The 17,131-nt window shown below is 42.9% G+C and overlaps 1 protein-coding gene across 2 annotated transcripts in view; it reads right to left on the bottom strand.

The window, feature by feature from the left end:
• Window positions 1–17,131, bottom strand: part of LOC111861909 (ATP-binding cassette sub-family G member 1) — a 148,385-nt gene that overhangs the window by 40,420 nt on the left and 90,834 nt on the right. For both annotated transcript variants that reach the window (XM_023846860.2, XM_023846861.2), the window contains exons 3-4: window positions 8,234–8,351; window positions 648–846 (exon numbers count right to left, since the gene is read on the bottom strand). In XM_023846860.2, coding sequence (XP_023702628.1) covers window positions 648–846; window positions 8,234–8,351 — 317 coding nt within the window. The remainder of the gene's footprint in view (window positions 1–647; window positions 847–8,233; window positions 8,352–17,131) is intronic.

Genomic DNA, 17,131 nt, shown 5'->3' with positions numbered 1-17,131 from the left:
ATTATGTTATTTCCGCTATCCCTGAGGTCAGCATCCCGTATGAGCAGAAGCAAACAAGGGCACAGACTGGCTTCTATAATTAGTTCCTAGGGATTATGTTGTCTGAAATACTGGTTTACAAGGTTTACATTCCTGGAGGTGGTTCTAGTCCAGTCTGTATACCGATGAATGGCATGGCTTAGTATTCAAAGGATCCCGGGTTAGATCCCAACTAGGCCGAGCCATAGCTCAGGCAGTTAGTCACAGGCTTCCCACTGCGGCGGCTCCGGTTCGAGGCCGGGTCAGGTCATGTGAGATTTGTGGTGGCCAAAGTGGCACTGAGGCAAGGTTTTTTTTTTCAAGCACTTCGGTTTCCCCTCCCAATTCGCATTCCACTGATTGCCCCACAATCGTCATCGTCATCAACTATCATCCGGGGGTGGTACAACAGGCCAAACAGTGGCCGCAGTACCAAGCGGACTCGGTCTCACCCCACGAGAAAGGCTAAAAAAGAACTTTCATCCCAACTAATTAAATATCCAGGCAGATCTGACTGTATAATGGCCAATGATCACCTGAAGGCGGGAGCACAGCCACCTCCCGAAAACTCATGTACCTTGAAGTCATCAGAGACTTCGTGATCACTGTGTGTCTGAAGTGCATCATACCTGCTTCTGTTTCTGCCTGTGTGACGTGCTGTAGCCGAGACGGAGGTGCGCCACGAAGGTCATGGCTTCCTTGACAGTGAGGGCCGGTCTCAGGGCATCTTCTTGCATGATATAGCACGACAGTCGGAAGAACTCGTTATGATGACCCTTGATTATATTCCGGCCATTCACCTTTACTGATCCTTCCGCTCCGCGCATCCTGGAACATAAGGACATCAAGTAACTTAGCTCTGTTCATAGCGGGTCGTGGATTGACAGGCTAAGCCTGCTGTCCATATTGCCCCTTAAATATGCATGCCATAAGATGGAGTTGTGCTGATACTGCAGCATTATCTAGTTATTTGTAACTGAGGAAACATTTGCCCATATCAATATACAGTAGAACTTGGTTATAACGTCGTCAGAGGGACCTAAAAATAGTGTCGTCATAAACGAATGTCGTTGTAACCGAAATGGGCACTTCCACAGTAGCCTTATGTTAGTCACGTAAAAATCTACAAAAAACCGAGTTAAAATGTTGCATTTGTTAGTGAAATACGTAGTAAAGTTAAACTTTCCTTTTCATTGCCATGTTTTCGCTACTGCACTTCTCTGGGTTTAGGCAGGAACACTATAGGGTAAGTAGACAATGTGAGGTCCTGTTAGACGAGATTCTAGGAAAGGAATGCAGTTAACAACCTGCCGCGTCCTCTTGCACTATTGACGCAGTCCCACCCCACACCCTTGTTTTCGCATAAAACCCACGCTCCTCTTGCAGCCCGCGGTCGTATTCTTCCAGGACAGTCACGTCAGCAAGTAGAGAAAGTGAGGGTGGGCAGACACATCGAACTTTCCCACGATATCAGAGAAATTCAGGAATGAAAATGACGTTACATACGAGGTTGATGCATTTGTGCATGTCGTACTAAGCAAGGTATAAAAACAGTTGCTTTATGAGGAATTAGTTCGTACCATTGAATATTTGACGCAATAGACAAGGTGTCGCAGAAACCGATGTTGCTATAACCAACTTTTACTGTATATACACACACACATAATGAGTAGCTTCATAACTTGCACCCTTCGCCAAGTATTGTTAGAATGTGCAAGTCAAGGAGGATGAGATGGGCGGGACATGTAACATAAATGGGGACGCGGAATGCATATAGAATATTGGGGGGAAGGCCAGAAGGAAAGAGACCACTAGGAAGACCAAGACGTAGGTGGGTTGATAGTATTAAACTGGATATTAAAGAGATAGGATGGGATGGTATTGACTGGATTGGCCTGGCTCAGGATAGGGACCAATGGAGGGTTTTTATGAACACGGTATGAATCTTAGGGCTCCATAAAATCCTGGGAAGTTCCTGGGTAGCTGCACAATTGGCGGCTTCAGCGGCTTCTGAAGAGGGGCTCAGCTCCATGAAGTTATACACATATACACACACACATGTACAGGATGCACGGGGAAGCGCAGTTGGTTAAGGAAGTAGCCTACAAGCCGGAAGGTGGCGGGTTCGATTCCCGATGAAGTCATTGATTGCTTCGATTAAAATAATCCTTCCTGCCGCACGACTAAGCCTCTAACAAAAGTGAATACCAGGAGTTTTCATGGTGGTAAAGAGCGTCCGGGCATGTACTGTCTTCGCTCGCTTGGAAACCGGGATCGTGGGTTCGAATCCCATTCAGGGCATGGATGTTTAGTTTGAATGTGTGCGTTTTTCTGTGTTTGTGTACAGGTAGAGGCCTTGCGACGAGCTGATCACCCGCCCCAGGAGTCCTACCGAATGTGTAAGATCTAGAAAAACCGAAGTGAACGGAGAAGTTCATGGAGGTAGGCCTAGGCCCACTGGGGCTGTAGCGCCAAGGGGAAAAGAAAAGGCCAGCTGACAACCTCACCGTCACCTCTGAGCCGATTCTCTGGAAAATGTGGGAGCTTCGACGTTTCATAATCCTATGGGCTTCCAGGGCATGTACCTTCTTCTTCTCTTAACTATTATTATTATTATTATTATTATATTTCTGGCTTATACGACGAAATTAACTACTCTAGGTATCTACTTCTCGCTGACGATATCAGATCTACCGTGCCATTAAATCTCCCAAAAACTGCGACCTGCTGCAGTCTGACATTGACTCTGTATAAGGCTAGTAAACTGCTTACTATAAAACTCAGTTTTAGTCAAATTAAAATTACATCCTCAATGAAAATTAAGCTATCGATCTACGAGTATAAACTTTACGATTCGTCTCTAACCCGTACCGACTCTATTCAATATTTTTGGGATTCTCAGTTTTATTTCCTTAATCATGCCACTTATGCACAATTTCTCATTGTATTACGCTGACGGGTCTAGTTCGCAGCGTAACCTTCTCTCATTACTTGAATGCCTTTATACCTTACACTTTACGCTAGTTAGATCGAAATTTCAATACGCCTCTGTCTGGAATTCTGGTCCGTTTACTGACGCCAATTAGGTGGAGCTTATACAACAAAAGTATGCAGCCCCCTGTTTCAATCGTTTCTTTCCCCATATTCATTACATTTATGCTTATCCCTTAAAACTATTAAAATTGCACACCTTACGTAACAGGAGGTATAACTAGTTACTATAGGATTCTGACGATGGTATATAACACATAGAGATATTGGGTTGTCGGACTTTATCCATCGTCCTGGTTTTAAGATAACTAAGAAAAACACGACGTTTCGGAAATTGGATCTGTTTCCGTCCTCAGGTGAGCCTCAATCACTGGACAGTGATTGTCCAGTGATTGAGGCTAGCTCTTTCTAAGGGACACAACAGAATAGGTGTTTTCATTCACCTGAGGACGGAAAAAGATCCAGTTTCCGAAAAGTCGTGTTTTTCTTAGTTATCTTAAAACCAGGACGATGGATAAAGTCCGAAAACCCGATATCTCTAGGAGGTATAACACTCGTCCTAATTCGAGTTTATCTTGGCTCTAAATTCTGTCCCCCTCTTTTGGAATCTGTTGGTCTTCGCGTTCCTGCCCGGTATATCAGAGAAATTTCTTTGTTCATTGTTTGCTCTTTAAGCAAAAACTTGTCCTCTGCTAGATGGAATTTAGCAGTTAAGTTGCTTATATGGATGACATGTTTAGAACTAAAACCGTTCCTCAGCACGCTACAATGGTACTTCCTTAATAAATAAATATTAATTATATTAAATATATGTGCATATACTCGTATTTTTCTCTCATCGCATAACGGTGAACGTGATTGCACAAATTGAAGCTTTATTGTGTAAACTGTTGCCTTGTCATGCCCTTTGTGTTTATGCTTGTTTCATGTCTTTCCTTGCTCCTAATTGACCTTTAGGCTGTTGAATTATCACGAAAATAGATAACGAATGGAATGCAATTATTACAGGCATCAAGGTTCAGGGGCCGCCTGGCCTCTTCAGGTTTAGTATTAATTCTGAAACAGTCTTTCAGGCATTTTGCAGAACTCAACTTACTGCAAGTTTTCTGCTTGCATAGAACAATGAAGCACAGAAAGCAGCAGACGCCCGTCAATGCCCAGATCGGGATTCGAAACAACGATCCCAGATTTCGTGCGATCCAAGACTGTATCGTACCCGTATTACATCGCGCGTCTACTGGTGTTCTCTGCTACGTCTTACGCTTCAGAACAGAAAGACTGACACCACTTACTTCTCCAGACATGCGTCACGAAGCAACAACAGTGTTTATGCAATGTTCTTTGTTTGCCAAATGTCAGTAAGTGAGGTCAAGAACAATGTCATTGTATATTACGAAATTTGCGGCCAGGGAAAGTAGCCGATCACCAGTGAGCGAGTCGAATAGCTGCTGTTGCAGAACTGCCGTACATTTATGTCGGTCGAGAAAAAAATCTGGCTCATTTTTAACAGGTTTGTGCCCCATCTCCAAAACCTGCAAGATATGACGGAAATAAAATATTTGTAGAATAATTTCTTGATTCATGCGCACTTGATTTCATCGATTTAGATTTAACAACAGTAACACAATATACTTCTTAACCTTTAAAGACCGAATCTCTTTAAGTAATGCATAAGAATTCAGTAGGTACTCTAACCATCCCTGCTCATTTCTTCGTATTTATGTCTATGCCGGCTCCGGTATATCACTTAAACTCCTCTCTGGTTTATGTCACGGCAGTAATGCACCTATCGCTGAAATCGAGAAATGACTGCAAATGTATTATCTCATAAGCTACATAGGTCTACATTGTTTTCACAAATGTTTCGCCATCGTGTGGCAGAACATAATGTTGTCATATGAAAGTCTAGTGCTGTTTAACACTGTGCAGCTGGGCACACGGTTTGTACAAATATAATGTTTTTCGACATTATCCATCGTCCTGTCCTTATCTAAAAACACAACGTTTCGGAGACTGGATTCTGTCTCCGTCTTCAGGATAATGTACCATCGTAACAAACTTTTATATCTTATTTACATGGTCTGTAGCTTAATACTGAAATGATACATAACCTTCGAAGGGTCGAATTTTTTAAACAATGGCACATTCGCAAAAATAAATATCAATTAACCGTAACAATGTGTTCACGGCAGAAAACGGAAGCTGTTTACGTGTAGCAACGTTTTATCTACGTCGGTCAGACTGTATTAGTAAACAGAAATTTTGTTGTGCTGCTTTGCTTACGAAAAGAAGAAAATGACTTACTCTGAATAAAATTTCCAACTGTTTTTGTTGTTTCAGGTAGGATCGCAACATGTACTGTGAAAATGAGTGAAGTTTGTATGTTGCAACGAACGAGTCGGTCTAGAAGTGGGCGGGGCATGGCGCTGCATTTTATAGAAAGGTAAGAAACCAGCATTGAAGCTAAAAATCAGCATTTGAACTAAAACAAAGCGGAAGAGAATAGAGTAAACAGCTATAGAGTCAGTGGGCGTTGTAATCGTGTGTATATATTTGTCCCGTGTCCAATTTTATTTGGATACTTACTTACTTACTTACTTACTTACTTACTCATGGAGCTGAGCCCTTCTGGAGGAGCCGCCAGTTCTGCAGCTACTCAAGAATTTCCCAGCATTTTATGGAACCCGAAGGTTCATTACCGTGTTCACAAGAGCCCTCAACTGCTCCCCATCCTGAGCTAGATCTATCCAATTCATCCCATCCTATCTCTCTAAGATCCATTCTAATATTGTCCACCCACCTACGCCTTGGTCTTCCCAGTGGTCTCCTTTCCTCTGGCTTTCCCACCAATATCCTATACGTATTCCTCATCTCCCCCATTCGTGCTACACGCCCTGTCCACCTCATCCTCCTTGATTTGATCATTCTAATTAAACTTGGAGAAGAGTACAAGTTATGAAGCTCCTTATTATGCAGTTTTCTCCAATCTCCTGTCACTTCATCTCTCTTCGGTCCAAATATTCTCCTCAACACCCTGTTCTCAAACACCCTCAGTCTATGTTCCTCCCTTAATATCAGAGACCAAGTTTCACACCCATACTGAACCACAGGCAAAATTATAGTTTTGTATATTCTAATTTTTATGTTTTTGGACAGCAGACGAGAAGACAAAAGGTTCTGGACTGAACGGTACCAAGCATTACCCGAGTTCAATCGCCTCTTAATTTCCTCCTGAATCAGGTTTCGATCTGTTATGGTTGTTCCCAAATATCAGAATTGTGCCATATTTTCGAAACATCTGTTTCCTATATTTATATCATGATTTGCCCTGCATTTTGATGACGAGACAGCAACATATACTTAGTTTTCTCAGTGTTTACTTCTAGACCAACCTCTTTACTTGCGTCAATTAAAGTTTGTGTGTTTTTCCTTGTGGTATCTACATTATCACCCAGTAGATTCACATCATCGGCACAGGCCAACACCTGATGTGTCACGTTTAATTTCAGTCCCACCTGGTTTCCCTGGACCTTCCTAATGGCATATTGTAAAGCAAAGTTGAAAAGGAGTGGCGATAAAGCATCTCCTTGTTTTAGACCATTCTGAATATGAAATTTATCAGACAAATGTTTACCTACACGGACTTTACTATACGTTTCGTTTAAACACATTTTAAACAACCTAACTAGTTTCATGGGTATCCCAAACTCTACCAGAATATTGTACAATATTTCCCTCCTAACTGAATTTTATTTTGATATGTAATGAAATTTACGCAACAAAAATGTATGTTTTAAACCTAAGCAGAACATCCGAATTTACGTAAACCGTCATAAAATATAAAACAACTGTACCGGGACTGGTTCAGATTACATTCAGGGTCGAATTATGGAGATGCCGATGCTGATAAGGTTCTTTACTTTCATTCATTCATTTATTTTAAAATTCCATGAATCCTCTCTGGTCACAATGTGCCTAGGATGTAGAACATGTCAGATTACTATATATACTATATATACCTGAAAATTTTGTACGCATCTTTCTCCCTCCTTTAACTTGCTATCCCAGTGAGAGTTGTCAGTGAATATGGTTGGCTGAAACAGCCAATAAAGTGAGTGACACGGTGGTGTTTGATTCATTTTCATTCATCATTCATCAGTAATCTGTCAGATGACAGATCCACAGTCTCTTCCAAAACAGTTCCTCCACTTAATGCGATCTATAGCTTTCTCCTTCAAATACAAATATCTAGCATCTTCTTACGTCTTCTTCTTCGTCTTCTGGATCTCGCATACATGGTACGTACGGCCGTTGTACTGCGGTGTGGAAAGCAAAGTTTGTTCCTTCGTCCCAACAACAGACTCTGAGGCCTGTTCAGCATTTTGTTCTACGGGTCACGAATGCGTAGAATTTACCTTCACCCCCCTGTACGTGCTCTGTGACACGGTGCTTAAGGACTGCACAATGTTGCCATTCGCATGTATTTGCAGGAACCGTTCGTGAATAGTACGAGAAACGCAGAAGAGGGACAGTTGTGCTGTGTCCACCACGGCGCGAAAAGAATAAGACAATGTTAGCTGAACAGAGACTACATGAACGTATGTTTCCATAAATGTGACAAACTGTACTTACATAACAATATTATGTTTAAGAAAGTAACAGGACTTCATGTTGGAAAACCGCTTCTCACATCCCGTTATTAGGCATATTGACATATATATTCATTCAGCTAGCCTTCTCTCAGTAGGGAAACATAAACATAGTTTCCGCACGTGATACAAACCATTATTTAAAAGAACACCTGTGAGTGGTGACATTGTCAATGGGTTAACAGTAACCTAACACAATTTACGATTTCAGACTCAGCAAATGCTGACAAGCAAAGTATTATTTTGAGCGCTACCATAATGAAACGACACGAGTCACACTAGACGATAAGTAGAAGCGAAGAGGCTCTCAACCTTCTGTGAAATTCTTTTTCTATAAGACGAGGGCCCGGTAGCGGGCCACGGCCCAGCGGTTGAGAAACACTGCTCTAAACGTCGCAACCCTGTAAATTTTTTTCCAGATCAGCGAGACGGAAGCACTATGACGTTATGTCTGAATCCTATTATAATTACTTAACCTTTTCAAGGCTGGATTTTTTTCGTTCTCTGTTCAGCCGCCGACAGCTCTGTGAGCGCTATATTCGGGGTTCGAAAACATGATTTGGAAAGAAACTCACTTGTAGCCTGCCAGGATGTTCAAGAGTGTGCTTTTACCAGCTCCGGAAGGTCCCATGATGGCAGTGAGCTCCCCAGACCGAAATTCTCCACTCACCCCGTGAAGGATCTCCTTCTTTGCTGTAAAGAAGAAAAAAAGAGAGGCAAATATTACTCAGCTGTTCTGTTACACTCGACATTGACGCAGTGCATTTCAGAATCAAACAGTCCAGATTTTTACCGTCATTAGAGGTTTCTGTAACATCGGTGCACTTATTTTTTCTTCTAGGAAGGTGATAGTGATTCCTCAGTTATCATCTTGGTATGAAAATAGTTCGCGCAGGCGCGGCATCGTGATTTGGCATAAAAGTATATTAATAAAATGGATAAATAATTTTTGTATAGGCCTACGATATCGCTGGTATTTTCAGTATCGATATTCGCTTAGTGGGGGGTGGGGGGTGGAGTCCATCTGGGTCCACTCGGCACGGCGGTCACTGATTAGCCTATTGTACCTGCCCCGGGTGATTATGATGATGGAGAATTTGGTGGAATGAAGATTGGCAGGGTAAACCGAAGTACACGGAGAACCCCCCCCCCACTTTGTCCACTACAAATCCCACTTGACCAGACCCGGGATCGAACTCGGGCCGCCGCGGTGGGAAGCCAGTGACTAACCGCTTGAGCTATTTCTAAAGAACCAAAATAGGCGTATCAGATCATCATGCTGTCTGTGTCTCTGTGTATCGCCCGCTATTGACTTCTGAATGTCTGAACCAACCTTTATGAAACTTGGTATACTTGTCATGGTACCTGAGAGCATCTCAACGGCGTATTTCATAATTCTCTCCCATCAGTCTGTGTCTATGTGTATACGCCTATTGTTGCTAGGCAACGGTTCGATAAAACCATTAGAGTGGCAACGAATACACACGTAACAACAGAAGAACTGTTGGACTCATCGTTTTCTATGAGGTCCATGTCGTATCAAAGGAAAGTAGGCGATTAGTTCTTCCCAGAACTTCTTATTTAGCCTACTTTCCTAAAGTATGCTTATGTGATCTTCCTGTCTACATATCTCCCTTGTCAACTTCTGAATGCCTGAACCAATCTTTATGAAACTTGGTATGTGTATCATGGCACCCGAGCCCATCTCAACGAGGTAACTCGTAAATCCCTCCCATCAGTCTGCGTGTCTGTTGCTAGGCAGTGGCTAGATTAAAACGTCACCACGGCAACGAATACACACGCAGAAATAGATAAATTGTTGGACGTGCATTTCTGTATGCGGTCCGTGTCGTTTCAAAGGAAAGTAGGCGTTTGTTTTTAGCATACATTCCCTGTTTTGCAAAAATAAAGAAGTATGCTTATGAGATCACCTTGTTAAAGCAAGTGTCACGTAATTTCACACAAGGCCAAGAGTAACCTTGAATGCGCAGAAGAAAAGTTTCAGACAAGGAGGTGGGTTCGAGGGTGTGAGAAGTGACAGGCGGCCAGGTGTTTGTACAACTGGTCGCCTGTCATTTCTCACACCCTCGAACCCACCCCCTTATCTGAAATTGTTCTTCTGCGCATTCAAGGTTACTCTTGGTCTTGTTCGAAGTTACGTGGCACTTGCTTTAATCTTTGTGTCACTGATACTGTGCAGCCAGTACAGACGAAAAGGAGTCGTTAAAGAAACAAATACATAAGCTTAAATGAGACACGCTTTTGGAAATTTCCGTAAGTCGCTAGTAATGCCAGCGACTACGTTGGAATTGAACCAGGAACTGACCGACCGTGATGTGTGAAGTGTGGAATTTCCTGCTGGCAAGTTGTGAATAGAAATCAACTGACGCCATGTTTTACTCTACTGATACCGCGACTTTTTCATTTGTCTGTTACGGGACTCCGTACGCGGGAAAATTAACATGTTTACATAAGGCCCTACGATTTATATGTTTTGACGTTTTATCGGCTTTGTATATCAATGCAGGAAACATGGAAAACTTAATTTTGCTGAGCGGCATACCTAAGTAAGTAACTCTTTGTCAATGTCTAAGCTTTGTTTTTGGCCATATTTCTGAGTCAGTTCTATCGGTCTCCAATCCTCAAATCCCATTTTTGTTTTCAAAAATCGCCTTAAATATATTCTCATAGCTGTCGTTTTTTTCAAACGGTCGTTTTATAAAAATTTCCCCAGCGACACTGTTTACGGATTCAAAGTAGAAAATTCGCCCCTGCCAGTCCTGAACTGAAGAAAGAAGGAGAACTCTGGCATTTGACAGTAACTACTTTAGGACGAAAACTAGGCACAGTTTTACCTTCCGATCGACCTTACAGGCAAAACTATGACAGTTTACCCCCTCCCTTTCCTCCCCATACACGCGCAGATAAAGCGGCAGGCTTCATGCCACAGTCACGGTCTTCCAGCCTATAATGTTGAGTCACACACATCACGTGCTACGGTCCTGCAGGCAGAACTGACGGACTGACGGGTTTCCCACAGGCCAACAGTCCAAACGATTGGCCGGCCGGCCGCACCACACACTTGCCTTTCAGTCTTGAACTGTGCAGGCCGAACTAGAGGCCAAACTGTGTGTGTATGGGGGCCCTAAGAATGACATCAAAGTAAGTGAGCTTTTTAAAGGCGCAGTTACGTAATTGTGAAGAAGAGCTTTAAATGAGATAATCTTCATATTACAATGATAAAAATTTTAAAGTCATGTACAAAATTCTTCCATTCGATTCCGTATGCTTACAAGAAACCCTTAAATTGAAATACATAAATTCGTTTTCTTTGGTGTGAAACTTGATGTCTGGCTTTCTGAGGTACATAAAAGAAGTAAAAAAGTAAGTATAGGTATCCCTGTAACAGGCCGTGAAGGCCCATAGGGTTGTGGGATGTTGAGGTTCCCACATTATCTAGACAATCGGCTCACAGATGGCGGCAAGGTTGTCAGCCCTACGCGCCGGCCGCCCTTTACCCCAAATAATATTCCAAGAATATTCCTGGTACTAATTTCTGTCAGAGGCTGAGTCGACCCCAGGGCCATAGTGCGGCTGGAAGGATTAGGTCAATTGAAAAAATTCAGTGACCTCATTGGGGCTTATACCCGCGACCTTCCGGCTTGTAGCATAGGGTCTCAATCAACTACGCTACCGCGTGCCCCACCTATCTGAGGTACATAGAGAGATTAAGTATTTAGGTTGATTAAATAAAAGAATCGTAGGGCGGGAAAGGCATGTACTAAATGAGAAGTTCATAAAAATTTCAGCTGACGAACCACAAACAAAGAAACTACACGATGCGTGTAGGCGCCACAAGACTGAAAAGAAAACTGAAGTTTTGGAAGCAGGGTGTAAAGACGTGGTGTGGATTGAACTTTCTCGGGATATAGTAGGTTACGAAGATTTCCCAGGGCACTTCCCAATCCATGTCACACATTCGATCTTCATCAATTCTGTACTTCGTAGAAACACCCAAATAACGCTGGAGTGAAAATGCCGAGGAATTGATGGATGAAGCCCGGTCACAGCGGCCTCGCGTTCTACGGCATGAAATGTCTTGTCCGCTCAAATACTGGGATCATGGGTTCGAATCCCACTCAAGACATAGATGTCTGTGTATGTTTATTTGTGTTTGGTTGCCCTGTGTAGGTAACGTCCTTGCGAAGGCTGATCCCCCGTCCAAGGAGTCCTACCGACTGTCAAAGATTAAGAAACTAAAGGGAACGGAAGTGTTTCACAGATGCCCTATGCTCCATGTGGGAGCAACAGAAATATATTAGATGGATGGATGGATGGATGGATAGACAGAATGGATGAAGATCATTGTAACAGACAGAATGGATGAAGATCGCCATTATAACTTTGGTTTTTATATTCATATGCCCAGTCACGTGTGCCTGGAGTTTTAGCAAGTGCGATGTCCAACCGAGGACATCTCCAGTTACACTATCTCAGGATAGGATAGCTTGTGAGGATGTGAACTGGAATGAACTGTGTCAGGAACGGACAGGCTGTGAACATGTGAATTGGGTTCAGCTGTCTCAGGTTCTTATCATCTCCGCTGGACAGAACCTTTCAGGATAGGTTAGGTTGTGAGGATTTGAACTGAACTGTCTGAAGGCAAAATTGACCGAAAGGCTTTCCTTTTTGGTAACGGTGACCGTTCTTTGTGGTTCCATAATGACAACTGAAGATGATTCTGATTAGGCGTACTTTGAAAACACGGTGCTTTTCTAGATCGTTTGTCTAAAATTTAGTCTGAATCCATTCATCTGCTTTTGCGCCAAGAACGGAGAGCTGTACGACGCTCATATAACTCCATCCACTACTTTATCACGTGAAAATGACGCAGTTTCTTAATTGCATCGTCAAGCGTTAACTCCATCCACTACTTTTTTTCCCCCCCCTTGACACTACAGCCCCAGTGGGCCTAGGCCTACCTCCATGAACTTCTCCATTCACTTCGGTTTTTCTAGATCTTACACATTCAGTAGGACTCCTTGGGCGGGTGATCGGCTCGTCGCAAGGCCTTAACCTGTACACAGACACAGAAAATCGCACACTCACAAACGAAACATCCATGCCCTTACTGGGATCCGAACCCACGATCCCGGTTTCCAAGCGAGCGAAGACAGTACATGCCTTAGACCGCTCGGCCATCCTCTACTTTACTACGTGAAAATGACGCAGTTTCTTAATTGCATCGTCAAGCGTAAATTTCCAAATCTTTCATCACAAACGTGTAGCGAAATATATTGGATTGTCTTCAGCTCTTTAGACAGCGTCCTTTCGCATTGTGATTCCATTGAATTAACCCGTACGTTTAAAGTGCAAGTACGTACAAGAAGCCACGTCATAAAACGGCAGCAGTTTTGAATATAAATGACTCATTATGTGAACACATGATTAAATGTCACACGTACTTGCACACTCACGCAGTTCGTAGTTCACAGAAACGTCTGTGCCAAGGAAGAACCACATGTCATAACCATTCTCTCATCTCATTGTTCTGTTTGTGCATCGGCTGCTCGTGGAAGTGCTGCAGTCTCTGAATAGTTACTTTTATGTGCCGCGCCGTAGCTCAAGCGGTTAATCGCTGGCTTCCTACCGCGNCGCCATGTCTGAAATTGTCTCTTGGCGTACATACCAAATTTCTACAAAATCAGTAATCTAGATTTGAAAGCCAAATTGGGAGTGACTAGACAATCCCATGAGCCTGAAGAGAAAGTAAACTAAAATATTGACGCTGATCATTCTGTGCCCTTATTTATTTGGATGATTATAGATGACCATGAAATTTATTTCTAATTAATTCTCGGTAATTTTAATTTCAAAAGTCTTATGTTTTGATATTACTGGAAATGTATTGTGATCTTTAATATCGTATTTTATTGTCTGGGACGTGCAATACGGTGTTTATGTTGAAATTTCTAGATTCTGGCAGGACCAAGGAGTCCGGAGTTCTGACATTTACGAGCAGTCATAAATTTAGCTCGGGTACAGGGAACCGGACGCGCCTAAAAGGACAGGTCAGAGCTTGTTACAATTGCCTGTGAATGAGGGCCAGTATGATTAGGTTGCCTCGTTCAAGCTTCCTACGGAAGATGGGATGAAATGTATATGTCAACACCATCTTTCGAATTCTCGGCGTGGGGTGTGCAAGCCATTCCACAAAAGAGAGACTTTCATTATTCCGAACTGAACGGACGTGGCCCTTGCACGCTCCGAGACATAGCTTGCCGATCGTTATAAAGGGCATAATCTGCTGTACCTAGCCTGGACTGACAGAGGCCGTGTATATATTGTACACTTAAATAAGAAATAAGTGTGTATTGTAAATATGTGTACATACAGACAATGGACTTATTAATACAGACTGACTAACAAATGACAGACCCGACCTCTCGTCAGAGAGGGCGCTAAACATGGACAGGACAGTAACTTTCATTCAAAAGTAATATCTGGTCATGAGCCCCAGCTGGGGCTCGACACCAAGACAGACAGACTGACTGACCGACCGTCAGTTGCAACGTGACTCTGACTTTGACTTGCCGATCGTGTAACGCTGTAACTTAAAGCTAAGAATACATTAATTTAATAGTGTGATTTGGAGAACAAAGGTGAATAAACGTCATTTGGATTAACTCCCAGAGTACCGCTTTCTTCGGCATCGCTACCCTGAGACTCATGCAAAACGACCCAGCTAGTTTCCCGTACCTATCTTCCTTAGTTTAATCTGTGAGGACAACTTGCAGTGGCCATCATACACTGTCCTAAGGTAGAAACAGGTGTAGCAAGGATAGCACCATTCCGACTGAGCTGATACAAACAAAGGCGGGTTGGAAAAGAGCGGTGTTAACCTATCATCTGGGGCTGGTACAATAGGCCAGAAGTGGCCGCAGTACAAGGGGCTATGTCCCACCCCACTAGCAATAAAAAAATACTTCTGAATAGTACCTTCATTCAATACGATCTCAACGGAATTTGTGGCGGACAAAACCGTACAGAAAAAATTCCGTTTCCATATTAAATAATTTTACCGGAACTCAATTCCTAGCNGGACTCGAACTCCGCCATACGTGTTGGCAAGAAGTTTGGAGTAAATGTAATTACGTCTTTGGATGTTATCTGTTAGGTCCGCAGTAGGGGGAAAAACATGACGCCTGAAAGCCGGAATGGTGGAGCCAGAGACGTTCACTGCTAGGCATCGGCTCGGTAAACACGTTCGCGCGACAACGAATACGCAAGCAACAACAGAACTGCAGGACGCGGCGTTTTCTATGCTGCCCGTGTCGTAGCAAATACTCAACATGTAGTGAAACGAAAACAGGCGATTACTTCTTCCAAGAACTTCTTTTCTTTCTTTTTCTAAACCCAATAACGCTTGCTTTACAGGATTGTGTAAAATGAACGCATAATGGGAAGGTCTTACTTGTCAGTCAGCAGGTTTATATTTTTGTTCTCATATACTATTAAATGGATTTCAGTGAAAGGGGTCACACTAAACTTTCAGGAACGCTGGTTTGCGTTCGTATATTATAATCCAAAATGTAGCCAAACGGAACTTCATCACCTTTACTTACTTACTTACTTACTCATGGAGCTGAGCCCTTCTGGAGGAGCCGCCAATTCTGCAGCTACTCAAGAATTTCCCAGCATTTTATGGAACCCGAAGGTTCATCACCGTGTTCACAAGAGCCCTCCACTGGTCCCTATCCTGAGCCAGATCTATCCAATCCATAAAAAAAAGGGATACATAACAAAAATGTGAAGTCCTCATTAAGATTTACGCCAAATATTTTCAGTACGGTGAATATTAAATGAACTACAAGCAATAATATGTGTGCTGTAGTGCGAAGAGCTTTGTAGAATACAATATTTATATGTAGAGTGTCTACAAAGAATGAACACAAAGTCATCGACGCACACAAAATTACGAAATATTCGTACGCTTTTGAAAAATTCGTTGCGTGAAAGTGCAGTTTTACACTTGTCTTTATTTCATTTTTATACCTGCTTTGTTCCGTTTACTTCAACAGAACGACACTGTGAATATTAAGCAACTATGCGAAGCCAATGATTCTCCTAACTAGTCTTGTTTTAGCCTATTAATTAACTATTAAAGTGAGGAAAACTACGATGTAACACAGTCGCTGTTCTGTGATTGCAACTTGACCTACTATATGCAAGTTCGGTAACCTTTTATGTGGCAACATTTTATTTTTTGTTCTTCCTCTGAACATGTAGACCTCTGCAGTATCTCAAGGCCTGAAGCCGTAATATCTGACTACGCAAGTTCTGAAGGCCGTGCCATAGCTCAGGCGGTTCCCACAGCGTGGCCCGCGTTCGAGCCCGAGTCAGGTCATGTGGGAATTGTGGCGGACAAAGTGGAACTGGGGCAGGTTTTGTCCGAGTACTTCGGTATCCCCTGCCAGTTCGCATTCCACCACTTGCTCCAAAATCAACAACCTCTATCATCTGAGGCGGGCACAATAGGCCAAATCGTAGCCACAGTGCCAAGTGGACTGAGTTTTACCCCACGATAATAATAATAATAATGCACGTTCCGAACTTTCATGATAAACGGGTAAATAAAACAGCCACATTCTTTCCAGAGACCAGTACTCCGTGTCCTCACATTATCCAGTGCAAAGAAGTATACAAATCTGATTATTAAATGCATGTCTGAACAGATTTAATTATGATATAATTACGACATACAGATTAACGAGCCAGGATAGCTCGGTGTAGCGACGGGATACGGGCTAGAGGGCCACCGTTCGATTCCCGGCATGGGCAAGAGACTTTTCTCTACTCCATGGTGTCCAGACCAGTTCTGGAGCCCACCTAGTCACCTATCCAATGGCTATCGCGGACTCTTTCCTCGGGGTTAAAGCGCCTGGGGCCTGAAGTTGACAATTCACATCCATCTAGTATAGAGGTCAAGAATGGTGGAGCTATACCCCCACGCACCCGTGTTTCTTCACTAAGCACAAGGACAACTTTACCTCTATACACATTAACGCCGTTATCTGGTATTATAATAGAAGAACAGGCGTAATTTCCCTCGTCGAACATTAAAGATTAAAATATACGTATGGGACTACAGGAAAGTGCTTGAGTTTGTAGTAGATGAGGCTCTGAGAGCGGCGATTATGAAGAGTTATATCTTTTGGGATATAACTCCGTGCAGATCGTTGAAAGCCAACCGACGTTTCGGAGGAACATGTCTCTTCCATCTTCAGGGTGTAAGAATAAGCCGAGCAAGAAACTAGCTTGCCAACTGCTTTCGCGCTGGTTTCTTACTTGGTCTATTCTTCGACCTTGAAGGTGGGGGCGACGTGTTCCCCGAAACGACGGTGGACTTTCAACAGACTACACCGCATTATGTCCCAGAAGTACATGAGTTGTTAAAACTCTTCGGTATTTTC

The sequence above is a fragment of the Cryptotermes secundus genome, unplaced genomic scaffold (genome assembly GCF_002891405.2).
Source record: "Cryptotermes secundus unplaced genomic scaffold, Csec_1.0 scaffold39, whole genome shotgun sequence".
Taxonomy (NCBI): domain Eukaryota; kingdom Metazoa; phylum Arthropoda; class Insecta; order Blattodea; family Kalotermitidae; genus Cryptotermes; species Cryptotermes secundus.
This window is presented reverse-complemented; position numbering and strand designations above follow the sequence as displayed.